A 21,277-nucleotide genomic window follows, 5' to 3' on the forward strand; every position below is an offset into this window, starting at 1 on the left:
AGATTACGTCATGTGTCAGAAGGAGGTCCAGGTAAGTGGTCTAAAGAGATCTGTATCGCCCCAGATTACGTCATGTGTCAGAAGGAGGTCCAGGTAAGTGGTCTAAAGAGATCTCCATCGCCCCAGATTACGTCATGTGTCAGAAGGAGGTCCAGGTAAGTGGTCTAAAGAGATCTGTATCGCCCCAGATTACGTCATGTGTCAGAAGGAGGTCCAGGTAAGTGGTCTAAAGAGATCTGTATCGCCCCAGATTACGTCATGTGTCAGAAGGAGGTCCAGGTAAGTGGTCTAAAGAGATCTGCATCGCCCCAGATTACGTCATGTGTCAGAAGGAGGTCCAGGTAAGTGGTCTAAGCTGCCTCATTATGATTACATCGTTTTATTTTCACAAACACATTGATATTATGTTTTAAAGACACATGGTGTTACTAGAGTACAAACAAAGAGTAACATATGATATCACACTTTAAACATAGATACAGTCCACTGAACATCTGTGTTATATGACTAATTGTCCACAATAATTAATTTGAATGACAGTAAGTGTACTAGTTATGTGGTGTTGAGAAAGAATATCAATATCTCGAGTATCTTTTATTTGGTCGAAGTAGATGACTTAAAATATTAATTTTTTTTTTTTACATGGAAGGAATGTACAAGACTGTTAACAAAATTAACGATGAATATCACAAATAAAATGGAACCTTCCTGTCTAAAAACTGTTCCAGCTAGATCTTCTAACTTAGAATTCTTTTTGTGTCAGTAGGTTATAAAGGGTAATTTGTCAACATAGGATCCTTAAGTTTACATCATGTGGCTGAGGTCTGAATGTATCTAAGACAGGGATTGGACTGACCGATATCTACAGTAGTAAACATTGACACCACGCCACTGAGGCAATCTATATCTCAATGTAAAACTTTGGCAAGCTTCTACCTAGATTCTTAATATCATTATTTTTTCAGTTTTGATCGAATTTGGTAATAAGGTACCATCATGAATTATGATGCATGGAATAGTATTGTGGCTTCTGTTACAGCGCTTCATTAGTATCTACTGAGGTAGTTTGGGGGACTTATGTAACAGACCTGTTACAATTGTGGCTTCTGTTAAAGCTCTTCATTAGCGTCCACTGAGGTAGTTTGGGGGACTTATGTAACAGACCTGTTACGTTACAGCTCTTCATTAGCGTCCACTGAGGTAGTTTGGGGGACTAATGTAACAGACCTGTTACAATTGACATGTAACTTAATGCATCAATTAAAAAATGTTTTTGTTTTTTTTCTTTGCAACTATTTTAGGACGAGTTGGTGACAAAACTGAAGGACGCCATTGCTCTATTTTATCCTGATGGTGTTGAAAAGTCATCTGATTATTGCCGTATTGTCAGTGAACGTCACTTTCAGTAAGTCATTTTGTATTTATCTGTAAATAAAACTTGGTCCACCAATAATTCCCTGCCTACCAGTAAGTCTTTGTCCACCAATAAGTCCCTGTCTACCAGTAAGTCTTTGTCCACCAATAAGTCCCTGCCTACCAGTAAGTCTTTGTCCACCAATAAGTCCCTGCCTACCAGTATGTCTTTGTCCACCAATAAGTCCCTGTCTACCAGTATGTCTTTGTCCACCAATAAGTCCCTGTTTACCAATAAGTCCCTTCCTACCAGTAAGCATTTGTCCTCCAATAAGCCCCTGTCAACCAGTAAGCCTTTGTTAACCAATAAGCCCCTGCCTGCCAGTAAGCCTTTGTCCACCAATAAGCCCCTTCATATCAGTAAGTCTTTGTCCACCACTAAGTCCCTTCCTACCAGCCAGCCTTTGTCCACCAATAAGTCCCTGTTTACCAGTAAGTCTTTGTCCACCAATAAGTCCCTGTTTACCAGTATGTCTTTGTCCACCAATAAGTCCCTGTCTACCAGTATGTCTTTGTCCACCAATAAGTCCCTGTTTACCAATAAGTCCCTTCCTACCAGTAAGCATTTGTCCTCCAATAAGCCCCTGTCAACCAGTAAGCCTTTGTTAACCAATAAGCCCCTGCCTGCCAGTAAGCCTTTGTCCACCAATAAGCCCCTTCATATCAGTAAGTCTTTGTCCACCACTAAGTCCCTTCCTACCAGCAAGCCTTTGTCCACCAATAAGTCCCTGTTTACCAGTAAGTCTTTGTCCACCAATAAGTCCATATTTACCAGTAAGCCTTCTCCCACCAATAAGCCCCTGCCTACCAGTAAGCCTTTCTTTTAAAAGTGCTTCACAAATAAGCCCTCCTTAAACTGAAATACTGAACTTTTTTTTTTTACACTAGGGGAGGGGGTTAGTTCAGGATAAGTAAAGTCTGTTAAGATAAATTGTTAATGCTAAGATCCCTCTCTGATCTCAGGTCTCTGTGACAATATTGTCATTAAGAATGAGGTTTTTGAAGAAAACTACCTAATTAAGAACTGTTTGCATAAATATATAACCTTTTATTAGATATTTTGACGATAAGCCACCCACAAAACCTGTAAGTTTTAGTTTAAACAATATTTTATTCAATATTGACATGTCATATATATGATACATAATAATAAAAGGATTCAGATAAAAAGTATGAAAATACTTATTTAAATCTGTCTCCTTAAATAACAGATTGGCGGGTGACAACACTGTATAGCCATTTAAACTTAACTTATCTGTTTTCACGTTTGAGGTTTCCACTTTACATATAAAACAATTTTGTCATCATTAATACCAAAACATTGGCCCAACACTTTGTATATTCCTCCTTGTCTTTGTAGAGTTATAACGCATGTCACTCAATGATACATTCCTCCTTGTCTTTGTAGAGTTATAACACATGTCACTCAATGATACATTCCTCCTTGTCTTTGTAGAGTTATAACACATGTCACTCAATGATACATTCCTCCTTGTCTTTGTAGAGTTATAACACATGTCACTCAATGATACATTCCTCCTTGTCTCTGTAGAGTTATAACACATGTCACTCAATGATACATTCCTCCTTGTCTTTGTAGAGTTATAACGCATGTCACTCAATGATACATTCCTCCTTGTCTTTGTAGAGTTATAACGCATGTCACACAATGATACAGTGCAACTTCCGAAAACCGAACCTTCTAAAAACCGAACACCTCTGAATACCGAACGAATTGTCATTGTACGGAATTGGTCCTTCTTTATTATAGTATTAAAAAACTTCCAAATACCGATCCCTCTGAATTCCGAACACCGGACTGATTTTGTGTCCGGTTCCTGTTAAAATATACCAAAAAATACTTCTGAAAACCGGCCTTACCTGGGCGATTATGACACGAGGTCAGGCCAGTCAACCGTGAAACAACAACTGTGACGGGTATTGTGTGAAGCCTTATTGTCTCGGGACCTACGTAGGTGATTTGTACAGGTATCCAATATATACCCCAAGGGGGCATTATGACGGAGGGCCTAGTGTATAATCAACACGACAATTATGAAACAATGCCACACTTCATTGAAGCGCGTCGGTTCGTTTATCTTCTCAATGCAAGTAGAGCTAGAAGCCTGAGTTTCGCATTTAATTTAAATGAGGCCCAAAAGGGGTTGTTTTCGTAAAGAAGCCCGTGATGTTTTTTTTAGACAACAGCGATGTCGGAAATACGACCAGTATCATCTGATCAATTGTAATTGATATTGAAACAAAACATCTTCACACCCTTTAATATTATTTGATGTGTAAAATATTCTGTATCGGACTATTGGCCCCATCCACATGACGAGGCTTCACCGGATGTAACAAAATGTAGGCCGATCGTAAAGTGTAGTTGTACATGTGAAAATACTGTTTAAAACTATTGTTATAGTCATTTGCCTTTCTTATATATTCTGCAATATAAACATTGATTAACTTTCATAATATGCATATTATTCAGACAATCCAAATTGTCTAAGTATGTACGTGCCGTTTTGGAATCGGGTACATTCTAATAAAACATCGTCCAACCAATTATATCCGGAATTTGACCGGTCATTTTTCGATCAACTTCTCCAAACCGAACCCTCTATAAACCGAACAAATAGTCATGTCCCATGCATGTTCGGTTTATAGAGGTTCCACTGTACATTCCTCCTTGTCTTTGTAGAGTTATAACGCATGTCACTCAATGATACATTCCTCCTTGTCTTTGTAGAGTTATAACACATGTCACTCAATGATACATTCCTCCTTGTCTTTGTAGAGTTATAACACATGTCACTCAATGATACATTCCTCCTTGTCTTTGTAGAGTTATAACACATGTCACTCAATGATACGTAAGGACTGTTTGTTGTTGGAGTAGTGGTTGTTTTTACCATTGATTGTACTAAAATATCTGTTATATCTTTGCAGACGTATTAAAAAATTGGTAGATAACTCCAAAAACGTAGCAATCCGAGGCCCAGTAGATGAGAAAGACAAGTTTATGGGCCCCACGGTTGTCACTGATGTCACCCCTGATGATATTACCATGCAAGAAGAGGTACATATGAAATATCCATGCCTTGTCTAGGGAGAAAAATATATCCATACCTTGTCAAGGGAGAAAAATATGGTTGTGCCATGTCCTTACTTGTCTAAGTAAATTTTTACACCTTACCCCGTGTCTTATGTAAGTAAAAGTTACTGTTGAAATGGATGTCTAAGGAACAGCATTACATCAGTCAGGCTAGGAGATGTGTAGGGAAATGCCGTTAGCACATGATTTGTGATACTTTGATGCCACACTAACTGTTATGATATACATGTACATCAATCTTACTGCTTTTGTCCAGATCTTTGGGCCGGTCCTCCCCATCATGCCAGTGAGAGATGCTAACGCTGCTGTAGATTTCATCAATAATAGGTAAGCTGTCATATATTACCGAGATCCAGGACTGCCAAGTGTCCTTGACATGATCATTCTAGAATTGATGTACACATACCTAATGAATTATTTGTCCATATAGCTGTCTGTCACACTACATCCTCACCTTATAGAAGTATGACTAGTTACCGTGTAATATCCACTGTTAGATGGGATATGAAGATTTTATTCCAAGGCAAAAATAATCACAAATATCTTCAGAGTTCTGTATCTATCAATGGGCCGACATGATTCTGGCGATTATCAGGCTGTATAACAGTACACAATCAGATGTTTATTTAAAACTTAACTTGATTTACAGGGAGAAACCCTTGGCCATGTACGTGTTCACTAACAATAAGGAAACAGTGGACAATTTCACCAACAACACTAGCAGTGGCAGTCTCTGTATTAACGATGTCCTCATGCAGGCCGGCTGTAAGTGTTAATATGTCCTCATGCAGGCCGGCTGTAAGTGTTAATATGTCCTCATGCAGGCCGGCTGTAAGTGTTAATATGTCCTCATGCAGGCCGGCTGTAAGTGTTAATGATAGCGTTTAGTCATAATTACATATCCAATGTAATATGTCACTAGTATAATATACTCTGGAGTGTTTAGTCATAATTACATATCCAATGTAATATGTCACTTGTATAATATACTCTGGAGTGTTTAGACATGGTTCCATATCCGACCAATTCACCAATATATCACCAGTATAATATACTCTGGAGTGTTTAGACATGGTTATATATCCAATGTAATATGTCACCAGTATAATATACCCTGGAGCGTTTAGTCATAATTACATATCCGACCAATTCACCAATATGTCACCAGTATAATATACTCTGGAGTGTTTAGACATGGTTACATATCCGACCAATTCACCAATATATCACCAGTATAATATACTCTGGAGTGTTTAGACATGGTTATATATCCGACCAATTCACCAATATATCACTAGTATAATATACTCTGGAGTGTTTAGACATGGTTACATATCCGACCAATTCACCAATATGTCACTAGTATAATATACTCTGGAGTGTTTAGACATGGTTACATATCCGACCAATTCACCAATATGTCACTAGTATAATATACTCTGGAGCGTTTAGACATGGTTACATATCCGACCAATTCACCAATATGTCACCAGTATAATATACCCTGGAGCGTTTAGACATAATTACATATCCGACCAATTCACCAATATGTCACCAGTATAATATACTCTGGAGTGTTTAGACATGGTTATATATCCAATGTAATATGTCACTAGTATAATATACTCTGGAGTGTTTAGACATGGTTCCATATCCGACCAATTCACCAATATATCACCAGTATAATATACTCTGGAGTGTTTAGACATGGTTATATATCCAATGTAATATGTCACCAGTATAATATACCCTGGAGCGTTTAGTCATAATTACATATCCGACCAATTCACCAATATGTCACCAGTATAATATACTCTGGAGTGTTTAGACATGATTACATATCCGACCAATTCACCAATATGTCACCAGTATAATATACTCTGGAGTGTTTAGACATGGTTACATATCTGACCAATTCACCAATATGTCACTAGTATAATATACTCTGGAGTGTTTAGACATGGTTACATATCCAATGTAATATGTCACTTGTATAATATACTCTGGAGTGTTTAGACATGGTTCCATATCCGACCAATTCACCAATATATCACCAGTATAATATACTCTGGAGTGTTTAGACATGGTTACATATCTGACCAATTCACCAATATGTCACCAGTATAATATACTCTGGAGTGTTTAGACATGGTTAGATATCCGATGTAATATGTCACTAGTATAATATACCCTGGAGTGTTTAGACATGGTTACATATCCGACCAATTCACCAATATGTCACTCGTATAATATACTCTGGAGTGTTTTTTATTGGCTGAGCTAGTCAGAAATCAGTTGTGATGTCATAATATGGACAATGGTGTTATATGAAGATGGGGGCGGGAAATCTCTGTCACTGATTTTTTTGTCCTCCATATTTCGACCTTAGTACTTATCAAAATGTAACTTTTCAGACTAATGTGATCAAGAGCATCTTGCCAAGGCTTATAAAAGTAAAACTTGTCCATTAGTTAAAAAAATCTCATATGAAACCTGTTAACCAATGGTATATTGCCTGTTAACTTACAATATTTCCATTTAACTAATGTTATTTCTGTTTTCTACAGTATATCTGTTTACTTATAGTATTTCCGATAACTTGTGATATTTCCTGGGAACTAATGGTATTTCCTGTTAACTAATGGTATTCTCTGTAAACTTATGGTATTTCCTGTTGACTAATGGTATTTCCTGTTAACTAATGGTATTCCCTGTTGACTAATGGTATTTCCTGTTAACTAATGGTATTCCATGTTAACTAATGGTATTCCCTGTTAATTAATGGTATTTCCTGTTAACTAATGGTATTCTCTGTAAACTTATGGTATTTCCTGTTGACTAATGGTATTCTCTGTAAACTTATTATGGTATTCCCTGTTAATTAATGTTATTCCCTGTTAACTAATGGTATTTCCTGTTAACTAATGGTATTCCCTGTTAATTAATGTTATTCCCTGTTAACTAATGGTATTTCCTGTTAACTAATGGTATTCCCTGTTGACTAATGGTATTTCAGTAAACTGATTGTATTTCTGTCCAATGAAAATATAAGGATGTATGACAAGATATTTATCTGACAGTGTCGTCTCTGCCATTTGGAGGAGTCGGAAGCAGTGGTACTGGAAACTATCATGGAAAGTTCACATTTGAAACATTCTCACATCGGCGATCTGTTCTACAGAAGGAGCTGAAAATGGAATCAGTCAATAGGTAATTACTCTAAACAACCTGTTTTAAAATCTTAATTCAATTTGATTACTGGAATTTTTGTTAGAGTAGTATATTAATGATAGAAGGATATATAACATAATGTGCTACTCAGTTATGCTGATACAGAGGTTTAGTACAACTTCATATTTGAGAGAATGTCTTTGATGTAATACGCTACCCTCCTTATACCGATATTTTATATCTGACCAAATACGCTTCCCTCCTTATACCGATATTTTATATCTGACAGAATACGCTACCCTCCTTATACCGATATTTTATATCTGACAGGATACGCTACCCTCATTATACCGATATTTTATATTTGACAGAATACACTTCCCTCCTTATTCCGATATTTTATATTTGACAGAATACGCTACTCTCCTTATATCGATATTTTATATTTGACAGAATACGCTACCCTCCTTATACCGATATTTTATATCTGACAGAATACGCTACCCTCATTATACTGATATTTTATATTTGACAGAATACGCTACCCTCCTTATACCGATATTTCATATTTGACAGAATACGCTACCCTCCGTATACCAATATTTTATATATTGACAGAATACGCTTCCCTCCTTATACCGATATTTTATATCTGACAGAATACGCTCCCCTCCTTATACCGATATTTTATATTGGACAGAATATGCTTCCCTTCTTATACAGATATTTTATATCTGACAGAAAACACTACCCTCCTTATACCGATATTTTATATTTGACAGAATACACTACCCTCCTTATACCGATATTTTATATCTGACAGAATGCGCTACACTCCTTATACCGATATTTTATATTGTACAGAATACGCTACCCTCCTTATACTGATATTTTATATCTGACAGAATGCACTACCCTCCGTATACCGATATTTTATATTGGACAGAATACGCTTCCCTTCTTATACCGATATTTTATATTGGACAGAATATGCTTCCCTCCTTATACAGATATTTTATATTGGACAGATATGCGCTACCCTCCTTATACCGATATTTTATATTTGACAGAATGCGCATCCCTCCTTATACTGATATTTTATATTTGACAGAACACGCATCCCTCCTTATACCGATATTTTATATTTGACAGAATACGCATCCCTCCTTATACCGATATTTCATATTTGACAGAATACGCATCCCTCCTTATACCGATATTTCATATTTGACAGAATACGCTTCCCTCCTTATACCGATATTTCATATTTGACAGAATACGCTTCCCTCCTTATACCGATATTTCATATTTGACAGAATACGCTTCCCTCCTTATACTGATATTTTATATTTGACAGAATACGCTTCCCTCCTTATACTGATATTTTATATTTGACAGAATACGCTTCCCTCCTTATACTGATATTTTATATTTGACAGAATACGCTTCCCTCCTTATACCGATATTTCATATTTGACAGAATACGCTTCCCTCCTTATACTGATATTTTATATTTGACAGAATACATCTCCCCCCAGATATCAATATTTTATATCTGACAGAAAACACTACCCTCCTTATACCAATATTTTATATCTGACAGATTACGCCGCCCTACTTATACCAATATTTTATATTTGACAGAATGCGCTACCCTCCTTATACTGATCAAAAGTTAGGAATGGTGCAGTTTATCAGCAATAAGTCCCCTAGGAAAAAAGGATTCTTCTCCTTTTTCTCCTGATGTGTACAGTCTGGTAAATATTGACTTGGGTAATTGGTCCAGTGGTGATTCAGATACACTTAACTGTGAGGTTATGATTAAACATTTATTGTTTTTCAAAATATTGATCAAACTAAGAATGGTTTAATCTGGTTATAAAATCCTTTTCATTTTTTTGTCAAATGCAAATTTCTTTTAGAATTTTAGTTAGAAGGTTTTCATTTGGGAAGGGAAGAAATGCTCCCCTCACGCTGTATACTGTGTCTGAACTGCCAACATGGATGCTGTATATTGTGTTGTTTCTGCATGCGGTGACTATTATTTTCTCTATCCATACAGTTTGCGCTACCCACCTTTCACTGAAAAGAAGCTAAATATAATTTCCTGGCTGTCCACCAAGAAACTAAAAAGGGCAGGATTAGGGACTTTCTTGCCTTATTTCGTCTTTGGAACAATAATTGCAGTCGTTTTAAAGGTAATATTTACTCAGTATTCAGTATTTGGAATGACTGAATGCGCTTTTTATTTTTTTTTCAAAATTTTAAAATTTGAAGAAGTTTTTAGCTCAGCTTCAAGTCATCAGTAATTCTTGTGTATAAAAAGAACCTAGTGAGACAGGATATAAATGGTGTGGTGAGACAGGATATAAATGGTGTGGTGAGACAGGATATAAATCGTGTGGTGAGACAGGATATAAATCGTGTGTGGTGAGACAGGATATAAATGGTGTGGTGAGACAGGATATAAATCGTGTGGTGAGACAGGATATAAATCATGTGTGGTGAGACAGGATATAAATCGTGTGGTGAGACAGGATATAAATCATGTGGTGAGACAGGATATAAATCGTGTGGTGAGACAGGATATAAATCATGTGTGTGGTGAGACACGATATAAATCATGTGTCGTGAGACAGGATATAAATCGTGTGGTGAGACAGGATATAAATCGTGTGTGGTGAGACAGGATATAAATCATGTGTGGTGAGACAGGATATAAATCATGTGTGGTGAGACAGGATATAAATCATGTGGTGAGACAGGATATAAATCATGTGTCGTGAGACAGGATATAAATCATGTGTGGTGAGACAGGATATAAATCATGTGGTGAGACAGGATATAAATCATGTGTGGTGAGACAGGATATAAATCATGTGTGGTGAGACAGGATATAAATCATGTGGTGAGACAGGATATAAATCGTGTGTGGTGAGACAGGATATAAATCATGTGTGGTGAGACAGGATATAAATCCTGTGTGGTGAGACAGGATATAAATCATGTGGTGAGACAGGATATAAATCATGTGGTGAGACAGGATATAAATCATGTGTGGTGAGACAGGATATAAATCATGTGGTGAGACAGGATATAAATCATGATTGGTGAGACAGGATATAAATCCTGTGTGGTGAGACAGGATATAAATCCTGTGTGGTGAGACAGGATATAAATCATGTGGTGAGACAGGATATAAATCATGTGTGTGGTGAGACAGGATATAAATCCTGTGGTGAGACAGGATATAAATCGTGTGTGGTGAGACAGGATATAAATCATGTGGTGAGACAGGATATAAATCATGTGGTGAGACAGGATATAAATTGTGTGTGGTGAGACAGGATATAAATCATGTGGTGAGACAGGATATAAATCATGTGGTGAGACAGGATATAAATCATGTGTGGTGAGACAGGATATAAATCATGTGTGTGGTGAGACAGGATATAAATCATGTGGTGAGACAGGATATAAATCATGTGGTGAGACAGGATATAAATCATGTGGTGAGACAGGATATAAATCATGTGTGGTGAGACAGGATATAAATCATGTGTGTGGTGAGACAGGATATAAATCATGTGTGGTGAGACAGGATATAAATCATGTGTGGTGAGACAGGATATAAATCATGTGGTGAGACAGGATATAAATCATGTGTGGTGAGACAGGATATAAGTCATGTGGTGAGACAGGATATAAATCATGTGTGGTGAGACAGGATATAAGTCATGTGTTGAGACAGGATATAAATCATGTTTGGTGAGACAGGATATAAATCATGTGTGGTGAGACAGGATATAAATCGTGTGTGGTGAGACAGGATATAAATCATGTGTGGTGAGACAGGATATAAATCATGTGTGGTGAGACAGGATATAAATCATGTGTGGTGAGACAGGATATAAATCATGTGGTGATGAGACAGGATATAAATCATGTGGTGGTGAGACAGGATATAAATTGTGTGTGTGTGAGACAGGATATAAATCGTGTGTGGTGAGACAGGATATAAATCATGTGGTGGTGAGACAGGATATAAATCATGTGTGGTGAGACAGGATATAAATCATGTGGTGGTGAGACAGGATATAAATCATGTTTGGTGAGACAGGATATAAATCTTGTGTGGTGAGACAGGATATAAATCATGTGTGGTGAGACAGGATATAAATCATGTTTGGTGAGACAGGATATAAATCATGTGTGGTGAGACAGGATATAAATCATGTGGTGAGACAGGATATAAATTGTGTGTGGTGAGACAGGATATAAATCATGTGGTGGTGAGACAGGATATAAATCATGTGTGTGGTGAGACAGGATATAAATCATGTGGTGAGACAGGATATAAATCATGTGGTGAGACAGGATATAAATTGTGTGTGGTGAGACAGGATATAAATCATGTGGTGAGACAGGATATAAATCATGTTTGGTGAGACAGGATATAAATAATGTGTGTGTGAGACAGGATATAAATCATGTGGTGAGACAGGATATAAATCATGTGGTGAGACAGGATATAAATTGTGTGTGGTAAGACAGGATATAAATCATGTGGTGAGACAGGATATAAATCATGTGGTGAGACAGGATATAAATCGTGTGTGGTGAGACAGGATATAAATCATGTGTGTGGTGAGACAGGATATAAATCATGTGGTGAGACAGGATATAAATCATGTGGTGAGACAGGATATAAATCGTGTGTGGTGAGACAGGATATAAATCATGTGGTGGTGAGACAGGATATAAATTGTGTGTGTGTGAGACAGGATATAAATCGTGTGTGGTGAGACAGGATATAAATCATGTGTGGTGAGACAGGATATAAATTGTGTGGTGAGACAGGATATAAATCATGTTTGGTGAGACAGGATATAAATCATGTGTGGTGAGACAGGATATAAATCATGTTTGGTGAGACAGGATATAAATTGTGTGGTGAGACAGGATATAAATTGTGTGTGGTGAGACAGGATATAAATCATGTTTGGTGAGACAGGATATAAATCATTTATGGTTAAGGAAGGCAGAGACACTCCCCAAATGAGCATTAACCACTTCTTCCTTCCTTTCTTTACATTTCTGTCATGATCATTATTACATATTGTCTCTTTATGATCTACTTTATCTATGAGATTTAATTTTGATAAAGTTCCTTTAATTAGTACTTTACTGTAAAACAGGAAATGTTCATGTGTACTCATCAGATGGTGGGCTATTCAAATCGCCCTGCGTCTGTGGTCCGTCCGTCTGTCTGTCCCTCCATCCGTAAACAATTCTTGTCATCGCTATTTCTCAGAAAATACTGAAGGGATCTTTCTCAAATTTCATATGTAGGTTCCCCTTGGTGCCTAGTGATGCATATTGCATTTTGAGACCAATCGGAAAACAACATGGCCGACAGGCAGCCATCTTGGATTTTGACAATTGAAGTTTGTTATCACTATTTCTCAGAAAGTACTGAAGGGATCTTTCTCAAATTTCATATGTAGGTTCCCCTTGGTGCCTAGTTATGCATACTGCATTTTGAGACCAATCGGAAAACAAAATGGCCGACAGGCAGCCATCTTGGATTTTGACAATTGAAATTTGTTATCGCTATTTCTCAGAAAGTACTGAAGGGATCTTTCTCAAATTTCATATGTAGGTTGCTCTTGGTGCCTAGTTATGCATATTGCATTTTGAGACCAATCGGAAAACAAAATGACCGACAGGCAGCCATCTTGGATTTTGACAATTTAAGTTTGTTATCGCTATTTCTCAGAAAGTACGGAAGGGATCTTTCTCAAATTTCATATGTAGGTTCCCCTTGGTCCCTCATATTGCAATCTGTCCTGAAAACAACCTGGCCAACAAACAGCCATTATCGCTAAATCTCAAATTTCATATTTAGCTAGGTTTCCCTTGTTTGAAAAGTACTGGAGGGATGTTTCTCAATTTGCACAGATAAGTAATAAAAAAAAAAGGAAGGGAAAAATAGGGAGAAGATCAATCCGACATGGAACCTATAAAGATCATTCAATGGTGGGCGCCAAGATCCCTCTGGGATCTCTTGTTTGGTTTAGAGCCTAAAATTACTCATGGGTATTTTGTAGGTACAAACTTTTTTGGTTAACCTGCACAACAATAATTTACCATATTCATATTTCGTGGTTCCATAACAAGTTTATACAAATTAAACATGTTATGTTATACAGTATTCTAATTGTCAATTATGTAGGGTTCCTCAGATGTTACTGTGAAATACATATCCTTTCTCATGTACCGGAAGGTTGTACTGATTATTCTTTGAAATTTTAATGTTGAACACAATGTTTTTAGAGAATGATAATGCTGTCAGGTAAACAGACCAACAACTGTTTGTGAGTGAATTTGTTAAGTATGGATCTATATTTAGAATGTTATCAGTATTTTTAGTATGTTAAGTATGGATCTATATTAGGACATGTTATCAGTATTTTTAGTTGTTAAGTATGGATCTATATTTAGAATGTTATCAGTATTTTTAATTGTTAAGAATGGATCTATATTTAGACATGTTATCAGTATTTTTAGTATGTTAGGTATGGATCTATATTTAGACATTTAACAGTATTTTTAGTATGTTAAATATGGATCTATATTTAGACACGTTATCAGTATTTTTAGTTGTTAAGAATGGATCTATATTTAGACATGTTATCAGTATTTTAAGTATGTTGATTTATAAGTATGGATCTATATTTAGACATTTAACAGTATTTTTAGTTTGTTAAGTATAGATCTATATTTAGACATGTTATCAGTATTTTAAGTATGATATTGTTTTTTTCAGGCTGTTGGATTGGAGAAAATAGTTTCCTATTTCAAGTGAGTGTTAAAGACATGAGTAATGGAGAAAGTGCCGTTGTGACATTACATGCCAGGAACTGAATGGGAAGTGTGACGAGTGACATGTTAACAAAGATGTCAAATCCTGGCTCTAGTAGTGATTAACTTGTGGGTTGTATGTTTGGTAACTGTCGGGGTACACACGGTGTACTCCATTATTGTGGTGTTATTTCTCTGAACATTATTTATGACATTTTTTACAGAATTACAAAACAATCACACTGACAGGTGGTAATTAGTGTGTCTAAAATCATCTTGTCAGTTGTGCCATTGTGTTAAGTTTTGATTTGTTTTATTGATTTATCACTGCGCTGCTGTCTCCTGAATGTTGAGGCTCGGTAAAATGAGGCTGATTTAATAGGTATGGGTTTAATAAAGGTTTAATATTTGTAAATGATCACTTCCAGGAAACATGTTTTTACAATTAGTGGAAAATATTTGTGAGATTAATCAACCATGTAATTATGACTGGTTAAATAAAACAGAAGTCAAATCCTTAGATGTATCAATGGAATAATGAGAGGTTTGGATGGATTTGGTGAATATTTTATTTAAAGCCTCACAGCATAAAATTTATATCATTAGTGCCACAGTGTGTTTGGAAGGATCTTGGGTATGGAGAGGGCAGTATAGTATATCGTTTTGACGGGTCTGGGGTACATAGAGGGCATTTATAATAGTATAATGTTTTGAAGGGTTTTGGGTACTGGGAGGGCATTATAGTATAATGTTTGAAAGGGTCATGGGTATTGGGGGGGGGGGGGGGGGCGCCGGAGTATAATGTTTGGCAGAGTCTTGGGTACATAGAGGGCACTAGAGTACATTGTATAATGTTCAGGGAGAGTATTAGAGTATTAATGTTCCTGCATTAGATATCACTATTTAGAAAAGGTGGATTATTAATGTGATTAAAGTCAGGTATCATTCAGTTTGATCATAAGAACATTTTACCATAAAAAAATGTGCTGCTGAGTCAATATCTACAATGTAGTGTATATCCGTCTCTTTGTTTTGTCTGAAAGATGATTTGTTAAAATTTCAATAAGCGTTTGATATTTTATTGAGTAAGGATATTGCAGTGATAATTCTGTAATGTCAGTATATTTTCACAGTTGCCAGTTTGAAGTAAAGTGCAATGAATTATAATCAAATCACAATTTTTGTTTACAAGGTCCCAATACCCTAGTAATAAAAAGTGACCCAATTGTCTGTCATACCAGCCATCTAGTGTGACTCGTACGAATCAGAGGGGATTTTTTTATTACCAAGTTTGTTAGACCTTGTTAATTATCCATATCTAGTCCAATGGTGGCATTCTGAAAGAATCTTTGTTTCTACCAGAAATGAAAATACTGGTATAATACCCATTGGTTAACTTTTGATTTATTTTATCTAAACCTTAAGTACCTCCCCCACTAAGGGGCATAGAGAGATCCACCTTTCTTCTTTACCTTTGACCCAATTGACCTCCACCTTTCACACAGTGTCCTTCATCTTTGGTCAGTTGACTCAGTGGACGAGGCCTAACTTGTGTGGTGTTAAACTCCATTTATAGCCACTTTCACGAAAGTTGTGAACAAAACGTTACTTTTGCTTCGAGTATACGCAAACTCATTGAACGCGTCTATCTACTTTTGCTTCGAGTACACGCAAACTCATTGAACAGGAGTATCTACTTTTGCTTCGAGTATACACAAACTGATTGAACGTGAGTATCTGTTTATGCTGGACATGTATTTATAAAAAGAAATACACAACAATGAAGATCTGTATAATTTGTTACATAAAGAAATGAACTATCTTGAAGCAGTAGGAGACCAGTTTGTATTCTTATTTGACGAAACATTGCTTCCTTTCCTTACGGAAGATTACAAATGCTTTTGATGTTGTCATTTTGAACTCTGTCAATCTTGGTTTGGAGCTAAGTTACACCCGAGCACTGTTAAGAGGTCAAGATATGTAATTTGAGTTAATTACTGGTGTTTTGCTGAAACCAATATCTAGAGTACATGTATGTAGTGAACTTGCCCAGTTTTTAATTCCAACCAACTTTTCTTTGTAATGTTATAACAAGATCTCTGATATGGGCCCTATAAAATGATTATGAGTATCAACTTTACAAGAAATTTCCCTTGACACATTGTCAAACAACACCAAAATATCTTACACTATCACAAGTGTCCTCTCATCCCTTATCCAAGGTCATTCAATATCATCTTCATACAGGATCTGGTGCCCTTGGGGACAGAAAAGTTGGACGGAACAGATTAATCTTTTAAGCTTAAATTGATACAACTTTAATATTGTGAGTTATCCTGTTCTTCCATTTTCCCGTATCCATACATAGATGGTTGTTCTTTTTTATTGGTCAGGACAGTCTCGGTCCTGTACAGGTGCTGCTGGTTATTATTTTTATTAATTATGAATCTGAGGTGAGGTTAATATGGTGTTATACCAAATTGATTGAATCAAATATTGACTGAATCAAAGGTTCTAAATGTAATATTGACTGGGTGTTTCAATAAATAGAAACATCAGGTTAGTATCTCCAAATATCGACCTCCACATGACCATGTCTTAGCCAATGAGAATTGAGGAAAATCGGACCATATCTAATATTTACAATTATTGACTGTCTGATAAGCCCTTGTACTTTACATCACATTTAGGATTTATTGTGTTTAGTTTTATGTAAGTGAACCTATTAATTACTGGAAGGACCATAGGTCTGTTTTTAGCCCACCATCCTCAGATGTTTCGCTATTCAAACTGCCTTACAGCGCCATCCGTCTTCAAACAGTCCTTGTTATCTGTAACTATTTCTTTAGAAGTCAAGTACAGGAAGAACATTTCTCAGACTTCACATGTATGTTTCCTTTGAGTCTTGTTTGGAAAACAAAATGACTGACATTCTTCTATGGGACCTATAAAGATCATCATTCGTTGGTGGTGCCAAGGTCCCTCTGGGACCTCTTATTTCATTTGTGGATGAACAGTATATCTATTCTGATACATGTTTTTTTGTTTGTATTGTTGCAATGTGTTAAATCCATTTCTTAAATGGAAGAAAGCTCTTCCTTACCTTCTATATATAATTTGTACAATTCGTGCCAAATGAAGTAGAATTTCCTCCCTTCAGTGGCACTTTAGTCTACAGATATAAATTTATATTTAGTTTATATTTATATTGTCATTTATTGTATAACTCTCCCGTAACCAGGTATAGATGTTTTTTGTGTCACTTGCTGCAGATTGATTCTATATGATTTATTTTGTTACCTTTGATCTGTGAAGATAGATAACACCATTGTATTGTTAAATTAGATATCACAGAGTATTTCGATACTGGGTTCGAATCATGTATGTGCTATCCTATTTTGATTAAAAATGAAATACCGCCTTTTCTTCTGTCTTAGTTGAATTGTATTACCATTGATGTATAATAATACTTTAGTTAACTGGTTAATCAGTGAATTCAGCCTGTGTAATATGTTTACCTATACATGTCACTATATTAATATATACTGGAGCATTTTTCATCGGCTGCACAAGTCTGTAGTCAATTTTGACCTTATAATATGGATAATGATATTGCATCACTGCACCAGCAAGAAACCGATTATGATGTTATAATATGGACAATGGCATCGCATCATGAATTGCCAACATGGCTACCTTTCGTCTGATTCTTCCCTCTATCTTTTGACCTGTAAAGTTTTCTGAGGCATGTAATGAAAAGTATCTTAATTTTGTTCTCATTTCTCATGAGAATTTATGAAACTAATATCAAAGTTTAATTTTTGCTGACAATTAGATCAATTAATCATCAATTATGAATTTCCTTTTTTCACTGCGAAAAAAAAAATTGAAAATAATTTGACAAGAAAAGGAAGATATATCACCATTCCATTGTAATACTCTTGCCTTTGACTAAGGAGGCTGAAGTTCGATTCCTGATCAGATGTGAAAAGTTACTGGTGTAGCCCACCTGACCATATGGATTTTTCCATGTTATGTAGGTCTTCAAGGTACAGTGTACAGTCAGGAGTTATGTAGGTCTCCAAGGTACAGTGTACAGTCAGGAGTTATGTAGGTCTACAAGGTACAGTGTACAGTCAGGAGTTATGTAGGTCTACAAGGTACAGTGTACAGTCAGGAGTTATGTAGGTCTCCAAGGTACAGTGTACAGTCAGGAGTTATGTAGGTCTACAAGGTACAGTGTACAGTCAGGAGTTATGTAGGTCTCCAAGGTACAGTGTACAGTCAGGAGTTATGTAGGTCTCCAAGGTACAGTGTACGGCCAGGAGTTATGTAGGTCTCCAAGGTACAGTGTACAGTCAGGAGTTATGTAGGTCTCCAAGGTACAGTGTATGGCCAGGAGTTATGTAGGTCTCCAAGGTACAGTGTACAGTCAGGAGTTATGTAGGTCTCCAGGGTACAGTGTACAGTCAGGAGTTATGTAGGTCTCCAAGGTACAGTGTACGGTCAGGAGTTATGTAGGTCTACAAGGTACAGTGTACAGTCAGGAGTTATGTAGGTCTCCAAGGTACAGTGTACAGTCAGGAGTTATGTAGGTCTCCAAGGTACAGTGTATGGCCAGGAGTTATGTAGGTCTACAAGGTACAGTGTACGGCCAGGAGTTATGTAGGTCTCCAAGGTACAGTGTACAGTCAGGAGTTATGTAGGTCTCCAAGGTACAGTGTATGGCCAGGAGTTATGTAGGTCTCCAAGGTACAGTGTACGGCCAGGAGTTATGTAGGTCTCCAAGGTACAGTGTACAGTCAGGAGTTATGTAGGTCTCCAAGGTACAGTGTATGGCCAGGAGTTATGTAGGTCTCCAAGGTACAGTGTACGGCCAGGAGTTATGTAGGTACAGTGTACAGTCAGGAGTTATGTAGGTCTCCAAGGTACAGTGTACAGTCAGGAGTTATGTAGGTCTCCAAGGTACAGTGTACAGTCAGGAGTTATGTAGGTCTCCAAGGTACAGTGTACGGTCAGGAGTTATGTAGGTCTACAAGGTACAGTGTACAGTCAGGAGTTATGTAGATACAGTGTACAGTCAGGAGTTATGTATGTCTACAAGGTACAGTGCACAGTCAGGAGTAATGTATGTCTCCAAGGTACAGTGTACAGTCAGGAGTTATGTAGGTCTCCAAGGTACAGTGTACAGTCAGGAGTTATGTAGGTCTACAAGGTACAGTGTACGGTCAGGAGTTATGTAGGTCTACAAGGTACAGTGTACAGTCAGGAGTTATGTAGGTACAGTTCACAGTCAGGAGTTATGTAGGTCTACAAGGTACAGTACAGTCAGGAGTTATGTAGGTCTCCAAGGTACAGTGTACAGTCAGGAGTTATGTAGGTCTCCAAGGTACAGTGTATGGCCAGGAGTTATGTAGGTCTCCAAGGTACAGTGTACAGTCAGGAGTTATGTAGGTCTCCAGGGTACAGTGTACAGTCAGGAGTTATGTAGGTCTCCAAGGTACAGTGTACGGTCAGGAGTTATGTAGGTCTACAAGGTACAGTGTACAGTCAGGAGTTATGTAGGTCTCCAAGGTACAGTGTACAGTCAGGAGTTATGTAGGTCTCCAAGGTACAGTGTATGGCCAGGAGTTATGTAGGTCTACAAGGTACAGTGTACGGCCAGGAGTTATGTAGGTCTCCAAGGTACAGTGTACAGTCAGGAGTTATGTAGGTCTCCAAGGTACAGTGTATGGCCAGGAGTTATGTAGGTCTCCAAGGTACAGTGTACGGCCAGGAGTTATGTAGGTCTCCAAGGTACAGTGTACAGTCAGGAGTTATGTAGGTCTCCAAGGTACAGTGTATGGCCAGGAGTTATGTAGGTCTACAAGGTACAGTGTACAGTCAGGAGTTATGTAGGTCTCCAAGGTACAGTGTACAGTCAGGAGTTATGTAGGTCTCCAAGGTACAGTGTATGGCCAGGAGTTATGTAGGTCTCCAAGGTACAGTGTACGGCCAGGAGTTATGTAGGTACAGTGTACAGTCAGGAGTTATGTAGGTCTCCAAGGTACAGTGTACAGTCAGGAGTTATGTAGGTCTCCAAGGTACAGTGTACAGTCAGGAGTTATGTAGGTCTCCAAGGTACAGTGTACGGTCAGGAGTTATGTAGGTCTACAAGGTACAGTGTACAGTCAGGAGTTATGTAGATACAGTGTACAGTCAGGAGTTATGTATGTCTACAAGGTACAGTGTACAGTCAGGAGTAATGTAGGTCTCCAAGGTACAGTGTACAGTCAGGAGTTATGTAGGTCTCCAAGGTACAGTGTACAGTCAGGAGTTATGTAGGTCTACAAGGTACAGTGTACGGTCAGGAGTTATGTAGGTCTACAAGGTACAGTGTACAGTCAGGAGTTATGTAGGTACAGTTCACAGTCAGGAGTTATGTAGGTCTACAAGGTACAGTACAGTCAGGAGTTATGTAGGTCTCCAAGGTACAGTGTACAGTCAGGAGTTATGTAGGTCTACAAGGTACAGTACAGTCAGGAGTTATGTAGGTCTCCAAGGTACAGTGTACAGTCAGGAGTTATGTAGGTACAGTGTACAGTCAGGAGTTATGTAGGTCTCCAAGGTACAGTGTACAGTCAGGAGTTATGTAGGTCTCCAAGGTACAGTGTACAGTCAGGAGTTATGTAGGTCTACAAGGTACAGTGTACAGTCAGGAGTTATGTAGGT

General features: G+C 37.4%; 1 protein-coding gene across 3 annotated transcripts in view; it reads left to right on the plus strand.

Annotated features, from left to right (window-relative positions):
- The window catches only part of LOC117335473 (aldehyde dehydrogenase, dimeric NADP-preferring-like), a 29,237-nt gene extending 14,366 nt beyond the window's left edge, over window positions 1-14,871 (plus strand). Inside the window, exons 8-14 of one of the 3 annotated variants that reach the window (XM_033895488.1) lie at window positions 1,302-1,405; window positions 4,366-4,495; window positions 4,788-4,858; window positions 5,181-5,296; window positions 7,612-7,741; window positions 9,347-9,459; window positions 14,532-14,871. In XM_033895488.1, the coding sequence (XP_033751379.1) occupies window positions 1,302-1,405; window positions 4,366-4,495; window positions 4,788-4,858; window positions 5,181-5,296; window positions 7,612-7,741; window positions 9,347-9,446 (651 nt within the window). In that variant the 3' untranslated portion in view covers window positions 9,447-9,459; window positions 14,532-14,871. Of the gene's footprint in view, window positions 1-1,301; window positions 1,406-4,365; window positions 4,496-4,787; window positions 4,859-5,180; window positions 5,297-7,611; window positions 7,742-9,346; window positions 9,460-9,764; window positions 9,901-14,531 lie in introns of those variants that run through there. The other 2 variants (XM_033895487.1, XM_033895489.1) reach the window with 2 other exon arrangements.
- Window positions 14,872-21,277: the final 6,406 nt, after the last annotated feature.

This window comes from Pecten maximus, chromosome 10 (assembly GCF_902652985.1).
Source record: "Pecten maximus chromosome 10, xPecMax1.1, whole genome shotgun sequence".
Classification (NCBI taxonomy): domain Eukaryota; kingdom Metazoa; phylum Mollusca; class Bivalvia; order Pectinida; family Pectinidae; genus Pecten; species Pecten maximus.